General features: G+C 37.4%; 1 protein-coding gene across 1 annotated transcript in view; it reads left to right on the forward strand.

Moving 5' to 3' along the window:
• Positions 1-920: 920 nt before the first annotated feature.
• LOC149186417 (ATP-dependent zinc metalloprotease FTSH 8, mitochondrial-like) overlaps positions 921-13,270 on the forward strand; it is a 205,063-nt gene continuing 192,713 nt past the window's right edge. The window contains exon 1 of the mRNA XM_089411000.1: positions 921-1,362. Coding sequence (XP_089267126.1) covers positions 1,312-1,362 — 51 coding nt within the window. The 5' untranslated portion in view covers positions 921-1,311. The remainder of the gene's footprint in view (positions 1,363-13,270) is intronic.

Raw genomic sequence — 13,270 nt, forward strand, 5'->3', positions numbered from 1 at the left:
TTATTACCACTCCCAATGACATAGTAATCACAATATATTAAAACTTATATATCATTTTGGAACAATATTTATAATTCATATAAAATAATATAAATGAAGATGAATTTTATAATTTTAAAAACAATTTCACAACACCACAAGTAAACACACTCAATACACAACTAATCAATCATCATTATAATAAATACACAACTAATCAATCATCATTATAATAAAAGACACAATTCTCTTATTACTACTCCTATCTCCCATTAACATGTTAAACACAATATATTAAAACTTATATATCATTTTCAAACCATATTTATAATTCATATAAAATAAAACAAATAAAAATAAATTTTATAATTTTAAAAACAATTTCGCAACACTACATAACATCTAAACTAATTATTATAATGTTGTTTAAGAATCATACTTTGTAGATAACGAGGTGGTTTCACTGAAATATTATTTTTTTCACTAGATTTCAAATTTCACAGACACTTTTGGCCTATTAAGATAACTCTTAAGATAACTCTCAAAAAATATGCTCTCCCTTATACTCATAGTACAGTTATAATTTTTCAGTTTATCTAACTTTTTTTTTCCAGAAGAAAATACGAGATAGATTATATTAAAGAAATATAATGATCTAAATACAAACAGAATGCTGTATTATAACCAGTCCAGCAAAGAGGCTAATAAGATATATTAGATATAGCATTAAACAATTCTCAGATTTGATTTTGATTCTCACCCAAATTAATCTTACAAGTTATCCATTCACCATAAAAAAGGGTACTCAACGCAAATTAGAGTCTTCTAATCACACTCTGCCACTAGAGCACACCGTAGTTGACCTTAAACCATGGAAGTGTGTAGCTTCAATTTACAGGCGTGTGGGCTCAATTTACCACTACAACACCTCCATTGGTCTCGAACGATGTATGTGTGTGGCTAAAGACCGAGGATCGGTGGCGGTCGCTCATCCTCTTATACATTTTCTAAGTAGCTACATTTCCCTTTCAAGGCTGCCCTACATTTTCTAAGGAGCTACCTTTCCCTTTTAAGGCCGCTCATAGTATTTTCGTTGTGATTTGCTATGGGCGTCGATGGATAATATTGAAGTTATAGTAAAAAACTCTCCTCGTTTTCGGGTTTTGTCCCGTTCTTATAAAAACATCACAAGTTAAGCGGAGGACTCGCTTGTCAACAAACTTTACTTGCAGGACAAGGCTACAACTCTGTCTTCACTTCTTATATGGTGGCAACATTTGGAAGAGGAATTGGAGTTGGAATTGACCAGGGCGGGTTGATCGATCGGTGTTAATGTCTCGGAGGCAATCTGCAGTTCTGGCTAAACCAGCATGGCGTGGCCTGGTAAGTTTGTTTTATCTTCTCTTTTTTAAATCTTTATTTTTTTTGTCTTCAACCCATTTACAGGTCATAGAAGATTTCTATCAAATTTTCAATGATTTGCCCATAACTTATATCCTGTACCTTGGCCTAGGAAATGTAGGTTTATTATACATTCCCCACGAGGTCTGGCCTCAACATGGTCATGAACTCGATATCCAGATTTTCGCGGATGTTTAACCCTACGCCCACCGGTCGCATGGAATTTTTGTTGCAGAGTGGACTTTCTGTTATTGAATTTTTTAGATTAAGGGGGTTGGGTTTCTTTTCAACTCGATACAGAGCATGATCCGGTCTACCTTTCCATTCGTTCCTCCAGGCTCTTTAACATGTGGTTCAGGGTCGCCATGCAGTTTAAACCAGTGTTGCAAAAATTGGACTTTGCAATAAACTTCTTAACGGTCTGAAAAATGAGAATCGTAAAAAATTGCCGAGCAATAAAACAAATCACAAATCTCATGTATTTGCAAATAATCAGTAGTCAAACTAGGGCAAAAAATGCATTTATTGCACAGAAATCAGCAATCCAAAAATCAAGAAATGAGGGAAGAATTTGATTCTAAAACGACGGCGATGCTCATCTGCCAATGTGTTTTCTTCTTATTTGTATATAATCCAAAATTTGGCAAAAAATATTTAGACCCAGGCTTCTTTGAATATCTCAGAAGTGTAGGAATCCGAGTTTAACCCAGATAGTGGATAATCCTAGATTCTATAAAAGAAAACAGAAAACAGATCTACATCTTATTGTTGTTCAATACAAGATGATACCTGCTATATATAATAACGGGAAGAGGTCCAGTGTTAGCAAAGGATAGCTTTGACCACTGGGCAATCCTAGATTCCATAAAAGAAAACAGAAAATAGATCTATATCTTATTGTTGTTCAATACAAGATGATACCTACTATATATAAATGGGAAGAGGTCCAGTGTTAGCAAATGATAGCTTTGACAACTGGGCAGATAAGGGTGTGACCTTACAACTAATACAATACCAATGCTTGGAAAAGAACACTAACACTCCCTTCCCTCCCTTTAAGCAAAATGTAGGTAGTAACATAAGAAAAAATTGAGTCCCGTCAACAAAGGCTTATGTAAGGTACAAGGGTAATTTTGCCCTAATTTCACCTAGGGTTCTCATAAAAATGCAACCAGATAATTCAATGTAGATTGTAATACACAATCTAAATCTTCAATTCACCAAATATGATTGCAATGATACTACTGTGATAACAGTACTGTACGATTTTTCCACTATGTAATTCAACAGTACCACATCCAATCTGTTGCAGTGTTCCGATATTCACAACTTCAGAAATATAATTGTTAACAGTTGCATAGATATAGTTCACAACAAACACACGTATTTGCTACCGCAGAGAGTCCAAGAAACCCAAATACAAAATTCCACAGACTTTAAACAAGTTCTTTGTAAGTCTAACTGCATTGGTGAGGGCTGAACACACTGGACTACAGACAGAAACCCTCACTGACCTTCGTAAACCCTTTCCTTGAGTGTGGCTGCTGTAATAGACTTCCTCCTTCATGCTTATGGGTCTCGACTTGGCTGCTCACTTCAGATCTTCAAACTCAGGTTCATATCACTGTAAACTTTTGTTGAACAGACAATCCTTGTTACAGAACAAGGGTTTGGTCCTGCAAGAAACCTTGGTTACCCTCAGCGAGTTGAATTTCTTCCTACAGGAAAGACTTCCTTGGAGACTACTCAAATTGGGTCCTTTCAGCTGTTCCTTTTGATTTCTGCCACAGATCAACTCCCAGAACATAATAGCGGGCCTTGCGGTACCTCAGACGAATCCTTGTGCCCAAGATCAAGAGAAGATCAAGACCTCATTGCCCCTTCAGTAGATTTTTTGTGGCAAAACAGAGCTTCGCTGTATCTTCAAAGATATCTCCGTGTCAAACAGAATAACAGGAAATGCTTGTGCCAAGACCAGAATTCACTGTTCCCCAATAGTATTCCTGTGCCCAAACAAAGAACAATCCACCAAGAATTTCGCTCTTCTTCAGACAGTACTTCTGTTCGAAAACAGAGAGAAAAGAGAGGAAGGTGTCAACTAGGGTGGAATCTTTCACCATCGAAATTGACAAAGAGAAAGGGGTCTTAAAACCCTCAGAGCTAATGCTGAAAAAAATGAGATGATTCACAATTGATGATCTAAAATGAATTTATCCCTCTCATATTTATAGATTTCCTAGAGGGGTCCCTTTTTCTTAAACTGATTGAGTAATTTTTAATCCAAACCCCAATTTTGGGTTTCTTTGCCCAGCTGACCCAAAACTTGCCCAACATAGAGTATTTTGTTGTTTTCCCCCTTTTATTGAGGACTATAGCCTACAGGAATTGATAGGCTATTTTGTCCCTTAGGAAATTAATTTCCCGGAAACATTACAGCTTATTAGGTACCCAAGTACAAACTCTCATAAGTAGAGAAAAGGAGAAAAACCCTTAGGTAAAAACCCCTCCCCAAAAGAAAGAAACATGCGAGTGTTGAAAAGGGCATTGAAGCTGAAACTGTAGATCTGACAATGATGCATTGAATGACAAGAAGACTTTGGGAGAGGGTGGTTGGGAGGAGGAATTCTCCCATATTCCTCTATGTGACTTTATGTTGAATAAGCTTAGCTAAAATTACCTCAAGAGAAGGAGTTATATATCCCTTCAAAAGAAGTGGGATACTATATATTATAACAAAGGATTTGAATGATGAAGAGATGTTACTCAAAACAATACTTGCATATTCTGAATTTGTTTTTGCCTTTCCTCTAATATAAGGATGCTATAAGGATGCCAGCCTTCAAGTTTTTATACATCCGAATAATCTCAATGCTTTCAAAGTCACCCATCTTGAGATTGGAAAGATTGCGTTTATCTGAGTATTCACAACTCCAAAGAAATTCTTGAAGGCATCCCATATTTCCTTTGCACTTTTATTGTTCTTTGTATGATGAATCATATTTGGCTCAATATTTTGGGTGATTAGCTTGAGGGATTTAACATTTTTTAGTCTTATGAGGTCATTGTTTATTGTTGGCCAAAGGAAGAGGTTTTGCTAGATACATCCATAAATCCTTACTTCGAAGAATGGGAGTCATTTGGTTTGCCCAAACACGATAATTAGTCCCATTCAATCGGCCGATAGGCCATTTTAATTCCATTAGGTTTAAAAAAATAACAAACAAAGAAGCCCTGTCCAAGTTGTCAAAAAATTGGCTTAATAGATCCAAGAAAGAAGAAGTACGAGCAATTTTAGGAAAACAAATCTGCAGCAAAAAGAGGAGAGCGCACTGACTGAAAAGAGCACTTTAAACCCTAAGAAACTCTAGAAAGATGCGCTGGTGTTAAAAACAACTACTGAATTGGTTTACACTTGCTTTGGTACCATGTTGAGAGTCACAATGTTAGCAAGAGAATCTAACAAAACCAAAACCAACCCAAATTCTGCATTGAAGAAAGAGATAAAATGTCCAGGGCAGCCAAGAGATGGACAGCTTTACAGAGAGAAATAAACCCTAGCACAAGTATGCTAGACAAAGAAATAACTAGATTACATGATAGACCAAACTGAGAACAAGAAAATGCAATGATTTATGGTGACATTAGGATAAAATAGTTGTTTAAGAATAAATAAATGAACACATTATGTGAGAGTTGTGTATGGGGTGCTTTCTCCAACGATGGGTTATGGGCCTGTTTACCTTGCCGCTTACACCTACCTATAGGTCAGTGAGAAAAGCCTTCAACTCCACAAGGTGTGCTTGGTGGCAGAGAACTAAGAGAAGGGGCTGTCACACTAATCCCGACTCCTCTTTGTTTGAGCTATCTCCTAGGTTAGTTAAGGGGGTGGTCCCTACTGAAAAGTTAAGTTAAAATATGTGAGTTTATAGGAGAATTGTTAGAGTTAAATAGATTATTTCTTTAAGATTTATAAGCAAAACTGATATGAGAAATAACCTTAAATACATGAGATAAGCATGAAATACATAAACAACCAGTGCCTTAAAAGTATTGCTCTTTAAGTAATGAAACTGTATTTGCTTAGAATGAAGTGAAATGCTTTCAAATGGAAAGCCAAAATAATCTTGAAAAATAAACAATAAATTGTTAACACAAGATATTATAAATGCTTTCAAGATGAATAAGTCTACAAATCAAAGCATGGAAACTATTTTGCCCAAAAGGATAGAAAAATAACTCAAATGTTAGACCAAGATGACAACATGCAATTAAGTTTGCAACCCAAAATAATAGTACTTGAAAGTGAAATCAACCCTTTATGACAATAATTAAACCACAAGATGAGTCAATTTCCAAGTACATGAAAAATTAAACTTGTTGCAAAATTAAAAGGAATTTTCAATTCTTGCATCCAAAGTGCCTCTTGAAATAAGATTTGCATGTGAGACTTTAAGCCATCAAGATAGAAAGAAATTTAAGAACTTTGCAAACAAAGCAAATATGATGGAATGCATTCTTGGTTTATTTTATTAATTAGTGCTAAGGCAAAGTTACAATTGAACTCTAGTTTTTAGACCTCATCCTCGCCCAAATGTTTGGATCTCACAATGAGGAGTCAATAGAGGTAGAGGGTCCCTAAAAGTCTATTCAACCAACTTAAGTTGGAGGTAAGTTTTAATGAGACTTGGGCCTTCCTATACTAAAATGCCTAGATGAAGTGCAAATTGTGTTAATTCCGCAAATTAAACTAATGCTTCAAAGAGAAATAGTTTGCAAAACTTGAGAGCTTATGCATGTGGGAATTTAAATACAAGATTAGTAAAAATTTGCATGTGGAGTGAAATGTATTAACTTTAAGCGTGCACAATATGAAATTTAAAAGCTGGAAAGCTAAAAAAAGAAGAAGCAAGATTAGGCCACCCACAAGAATTCCTTCTCTAAATGAGGAAGGGAGATGCCATGGGAAAAATCCCAAACTCTCTCCAACAATTTTTTTAATCTTTTATTAGCACTTAAATGGGGTAAAGATGACTCTAGTCCTCAGACCTCATCCTCGCCCAAATGTTTGGATCTCACAATGAGGAGTCAATAGAGGTAGAGGGTCCCTAAAAGTCTATTCAACCAACTTAAGTTGGAGGTAAGTTTTAATGAGGCTTGGACCTTCATATACTAAAATGCCTAGATAAAGTGTAAATTGTGTTAATTCCCCAAATTAAACTAATGATTCATGCAAATGCTTCAAAGATAAATAGTTTGCAAAACTTGAGAGCGTATGCATGTGGGAATTTAAATACAAGATTAGTAAAAATTTGCATGTGGAGTGAAATGTATTATTTTAAGCATGCACAATATGAAATTTAAAAGTTGGAAAACTAAAAAAAAACTAAAAGCAAGATTAGGCCACCCATAAGAATTCCTCCTCTAAATGAGGAAGGGAGATTCCATGGGAAAAATCCCAAGCTCTCTCCAACAATTTTTTTAATTTTTTATTAGCGCTTAAACCGGATAAAAATGCCTCTAAGAAGGCAGTCCACAATACGAGAGAGATCTTTACAAAGATGGGACTCTAACAAAGCTAAACTCTTTCACCAAAAATATAACAACAACAGACTTGAAGATGGAAAAAACTCTCCAAAAGAGATTCATATGGCTCAAAAGGCCCACAACCTAGATGAATTTACAATACTCTTCCAAGTGCTTATGGCCTCCCTAGAAATCAGTCAGTGGACAAAGTGAGGGGGTCTTACATACACACGAGTGAGTAGTTTTCCAAAGCTTCTCCTCAAGCTCCTTGTTGCCCAATGCTCAAGCCTATGCGCTACAAAACACAAAAAATACCAATTTTCAGTGTGAAATTAGGAAAATGAACCAAAACTAAACTTATAATTTAATTTACAAAGTACTAGCTTAAGTAATGGGAGTGAATCCCAATACTTGCCTAGCTTTAGAAATGACTCTTGAATAGGAGATATAACTTTGAAAGAACTAGAACCAAAGAAGTATTTTGAATTTTAAATGGATGATTAAGTAGCTATAGACTAAGAAAACTCCCTTTTGCTCTTCGTTGGATGGAAAACTTGGAGCGAAAAATGATCGAGTCTTGGATCGCTGTGACTCTAGGAGTGAGTTGATCTAATTAAGACTTCTCCCACTTCCAGATAGATTTCTGCACAATACAAAAGATCTTTCCTACACACTTGAACACGAATTAGTTTGCACAAGATTAGAGCAATATAATGAATAAGATAAACCAATCATTTCTCCTAAAATGAATTGACAAACTTATCCTTAGAATACTACCCTAAATCAATGATATGCACAAAATAACTTACACACATCAATCCAAGCAAGATGACAACTATAAAATAATATTTTTTTTTTCTCCGTAAAACTGATCTATTTATATTACAAAAAAGTCAAAAATGTTACAAAAATTACAGCTAGGCCAAAGCCCTGTTTCTTCAACGAAGATCATATACATTACTTCCATGCTGAGAGGAGCGACACATAACAAACTGAGACCGACACGTAACATGCTGTGACCGACACGAAGAGTTCCAGAGATGACACGGTGGATGATGGACAACATGGTGAACATGATGGACGACGCGTGGACTGAAACTATGGCGATATGGACAGAGATTACCGTCCTGAGCTAGATGACAGAAATGCAAAGAACTGAAAATGAAAAGGTCAGAGGAATTCATCCCTTGCTTCCCAGACTTGGCGAGTGCAGCGCTAATCTTCATCCGTGGAATGCGGCTCATCAGAAGCAGGTCCCTTGAGATTTTCCGCAGCTCCCTTGCCCTTGTCTGAGCTTCGTTGCACAGGCTCCCTACCCGGACTCGAGCTTCTGCGATCAGGTTCGCTGGGGCCAGCTTCATCCTTCTGGACCGGGCGCGTGAAATCCACAGTGGGAGTCTCCATTTCGACCCGCGGAACTGTCACCGTGTCCATGCGCCCCCGAACACTGCTGCAATGCTCCACAGTAACAGACACTATGAGAGTATTGTTAGCAAAGGCACAGGGAATTCTGTAGCGAATGGCTGGATGTTCCGCATGGCCACACTCCGGCATACCCCAACAATTGCCTCTGGCATTACGGCCTGGAGACCTGTTTTGCTCAGAGGTGATTTCAAGTGAAGACGGAGGAGAGATTTCAGGCCTCTGGGAGCCTAAGCGCCCTCGAGACATGCCTCTGCGACTGCACATCCTAAGTCGCTCCCTCGGCATATGGCTATGGCCTGCCTCTCCAGCAATACCTCCAGAATCCCAAGCAATTACCCACTCCTCTGGATTGTCAGAATCCCAAGCAATTACCCACTCGACTGGTTTGTGATTCATCTGAGCGGTAAGGATGGCCTCCTTATTAACCGCCTTGCTCCTCGTATGTTGCAGCGCATTGAATGGCGCCTGCAACTCCCTGTACATTCCTCCAACGCTCCTCTGCTCCAGACGAGACAGCCAAACGACATTCCCATCCCCCCGAGACATTGCGAAAATACCAATTGCATCGCCTTCCGGCGAATTTAAGGTTCGAGCAGTTTGGCATGGCGTGGCTTGTCCGGGCTGCCAGAGGCCCATGTGACAAGCCACATGCCTCTTAACTGCCTCAACACGCGGCATAGGCGGTGATGTCACCCGCATCCGGGAAACTATAAAATAATATTAATTCAATGTGCAAAATAAATTAAACACAATAGTAGTAATAGAAAGGACATCACCTCATAACACCAAGAGAACACCAACCACATAGCCCCAAAGTCTTGATTGTATTAAGAAAGTATACAAGTACAAAATGACAACGTTTCCTCAAACCCAATAACGTATTACATGGTACAATATGAGAGACCATGGCTCTATTATATAGAGAGTTCAGAGCAAATTCCAGTGAAGAATGACTGACAAATGGCATTGGAGCCAATCCCAATTTAGAAGTAATTAAACAAGTGGCATGAGGTGACAATCCCAAAGAGAAATTCGAATTTGTTGAATGAAGCTCCAGTGTCAAGTGTAAAAATCGAATTCTGGCAAATGGACATCATTTTCTTCTTCCCTTATGTGCCAAATTCGAATTTTAAGATAGAATGACAAGTGTATATGGGCGGTAACCCATGTGGGGACAATTTCCCACAAAATCTCCACCAAATATTCTCCTGAATCCTCCCATATGTGCATTAACTTCACAAATTCGAATTTCCAAGTAAGCAGTTTTCTCCTTTAATGCCAGAAATTTGATTTTATTTGAGCACATGTCCTTTCCTTGATTTTAGAAGTCCACATTATCTTGGGACTTCATTTTAGTTCCCCCATAATTTTCCACCTCATTTCCACAACATTCAGCATGTGTGGATTTTATGGTTTAATTAATTGTCAGATTTCCCACTAAACTTAGAAAAAATGGGTTTTGAGGGTTCAAAACACATTTTTAACTCCTCAAAGTGTGTCATAGTAGAAAGTTGAGGGTGATAGGTGGAAATTTCATTATTCATACCCCATACAATTTATCTAGACATCACTTATTACATTGCAAATACAATTTTATTAGCAATTTTCGTAGTGCGGAAAATCTAAAAATTTAAAAGATGATTACCTAGACCTAACCAAATTCCACGAAATTTTTTGTGTGATCTAGTATGGTAATATACATCGACTTTAGATAGTAAGATGTGTTAGGGGCTCAACTTTCAAACCGTCACCCTGGCTTTGGGGTAAAACGTGAGTGAAAAAACCTAGAAAATTATTCGCCTCTGAAACAGAAGGGATAATTAACCAGATAAAAAAACACTCCAAGATGTACTTGTTTGCTGATCGAGTCCAACATTCTAGGCCTATTACAGACTCAAAACTCATCATTACTTGTATCACTTATTATAATTTCCAGCGGGGTGTGGAATTTGGGTACAAGAAATATGATGAGAAAATAGAAGTAGAGTTTAAAAAACTCTGTTGGCTAATGATATCTGATGGTACAAGTGTCGTCTGGATCATCCTTGGGCATGGACTCTTTCATATAATCATTAGGTGCCACTCAAGTGGTCAACATTTGGCTCCATATGAGGATGCATGCTAAATACAATGTGATAGTGTGCAAGAATTTGGAATCTGCATCCATCAACAAGACATATATCAACAATATCCATTCCAAATATCATCAAATGAAATCAAGTACATAAATGAAAAAATGGAAATTTATTCTAAGAGCATAAATGATAATTCTTTCTTGAAATCAAACTAATTAAACAAAAATGACAAGGGATAAGGTTAAAAATATGATACAAAAAGATGTCCCATGACATCAGATGTCTTCAATGAAGTTTGTGCTGAGAACCTGCTTACTTTTGGGCAGATCCATGGGTGGTTTTTTTGATGTGCCCTGTCCAATTCTGAATATCTTAGGACTTTGATCTGTCCCAACACTGTGTTGTACATGGTCATCTGATTTACCAAATCCTTTCCGCTTTTTTCTTTTCTTCTTAACAGATTGTGATGTTGCTGTTGATGTGATCAAGGTAGACCTTTCTACCCGATCTTGAAGATGCTCTGATGGAAAATTCGAAGTATCCAATACTTCTGTGACTTGCCTTTGTCCATTCTACTTATGCTCTGACATAGGTGATGGATCGTTTCTTAAGTATAAGCCTAATTCTCCTCAGTTTCCTTGCTATCCAAGTCTCCATCAATTAGCCATTCTTCAATGGAGTAAATGACTTCCTCATAATGAGATGAAGACTGCTTCAGTGGATCAGGAGGTTTATGATTTGTTTCTTTGTTCTTTTCCCATTCGTCATTTAACCTAAGTTGGAAAATTTGTACCTGTAATCTTTCATAACACTTATTTACTTGGCATGAGTCGTTTCCATGGCGTTGATTAATTTCACTTGTTTTTCTCCCATGGCGAACAACCTGTTTTGAATAGAGGTCATTTGATTAGAATGATTGACTTCCATGGACTTTATTAGTTGTGCATGATTTACTTCCATGGTCTTAATGAGTTGAACTTGGTTGAGTTGCATATCCTTAATCATTTGAGTCAACCCCTTGATGAGATCCTTATCATTCTCATTTGATTTCGATTTAATCTTTCTTTTATCTCCATATTTTTCTTCAAAGGCGTCAATGATTGATTCTAGAGAATCAAAACCGTTAGCAGGTGATTCTATGAACCAATCCATTGCATTTCCATCTAATGAAAAGATGAAAAGTCTCATTTTAAAATCCTCATGGTTAATATCATGGCACCATTATTTTTTTTAATCGCATGGTGAATCGGTAACTGCCAGTCCTAATCTATGGGAGACCTAGGATCAATCCTCGTAGTTGCCTCTATAACACCAGGAGTACATCCAACTACCTGCAAGTTGATATACTAAGATCTTATGATTTTAGCAAGAGCAGACTCACGTGTCGCCAAGACGGGATTGGGGAATCTGCCCCTTTAGCTATCACCACAGCAGGCCAGTGTACTCAATGAGATTTGAACTACGGTCTCCCATATGGCACCATTTTATCACACAAAGGTGCAAATTCCTAAGGTGAGTTTTAGTATTGATGGCATTGTCACCTAGAAAACTAGGCAACTCTTCAATAGCCTCAATGGCCTCATCCGGAATGAAATTCGAATAGCTTGAAATGTTAGTAAAATTTTAAGGGGCGAACAAATCATTCATGATGTCATGCTCACTTGGCCCTTGAAGAGCAAATAGATACCAGAGAGAGGCTCTTGTCCAAGATTAGCAAGAAATCTACAAGAAGCAAGCTTCAAGCAGAAATTCTTGCAGAAAATGAAATAAGTGGAGTCGTCACTTGAACAAGAATCTAACTCTAAAATTCAACATGCAAAAAACAAAAGTTAGTTGTATTTCCCAGGTACAAGAAGACTTGTCCCTGACAACAGTGCCAAAAATGTTGACTCCTGTTGCCTATACCTACCTACAAGTCAGTGGGAAAAGCCTTCAACCCCACAAGGTGTGGTTGGTGGCAGGGAACTAAGAGAAGGGGCTGTCACGCTAATCTCGACTCTCTCCGTTTGAGCTATCTCGTAGGTTAGCTAAGGGGGGTGGTCCCTAATGAAAAGTTAAGTTAAAATATGTGAATATCTAGGAGAATTGTTAGAGTTAAATAGATTATTTCTTTAAGATTTATAAGCAAAACTGATATGAACAATAACCATAAATACACAAGATAAGCATGAAATACATAAACAACTAGTGCCTTCAAAGTATTTGTTAAAATTGGCAAGTGCCAAACTCCATGTGGGTCATCTTATTAATGGAAGTTGATATTTTCCTCGGGTCCCTCTCATTGAGAGGTGTAGGATTGATCTAAAGATCATCCGATTCCGATAAGTATTCATGGAGATATGAATTTATTTATGTTATGGGACAATTCGTAAAGGTTGGCGAGCAACCAAATAAACCCCACTTGTGCTCAATGTTTTAGTATAAATAGAGGTGGCTGTCAGGCCAGGCAGTAACTCCATAAGGCAAAAATGATTTGACTGTTTTATTCCATCAGGTAAGTCTTTATTATATACATGAGAGAGACTGTTCAGTTCATCTCCCGATGACTGTTCATATTTCTAATTTATTTATTTACATAAATTCACCTAATCACAAGGATTATGTGTCAACATTCCCCCCCTTAATCTGAAGGGATGTTGGTGAGTCCAAGCATCATTCTGAATCGTTCAAGCTTTTCTCTTCCAAGCGCTTTGGTGAAGATGTCTGCAATTTGCTCATTTGTGGAACAATGACGGAGATGGATTGTTTTGGCCTCAACATGATGTCGAATTAGATGATATTTAGTATTGATGTGCTTCGTTCGATCATGGAACTTTGGGTTTTTGGCCAACTTTGTGTAGAGGTATTGTCAATCATGAGTGGAGTTG

Source organism: Pinus tabuliformis, chromosome 3_1 (assembly GCF_031772625.1).
Source record: "Pinus tabuliformis cultivar Carrire ecotype Pingquan chromosome 3_1, CPIR1, whole genome shotgun sequence".
Classification (NCBI taxonomy): Eukaryota; Viridiplantae; Streptophyta; class Pinopsida; order Pinales; family Pinaceae; genus Pinus; species Pinus tabuliformis.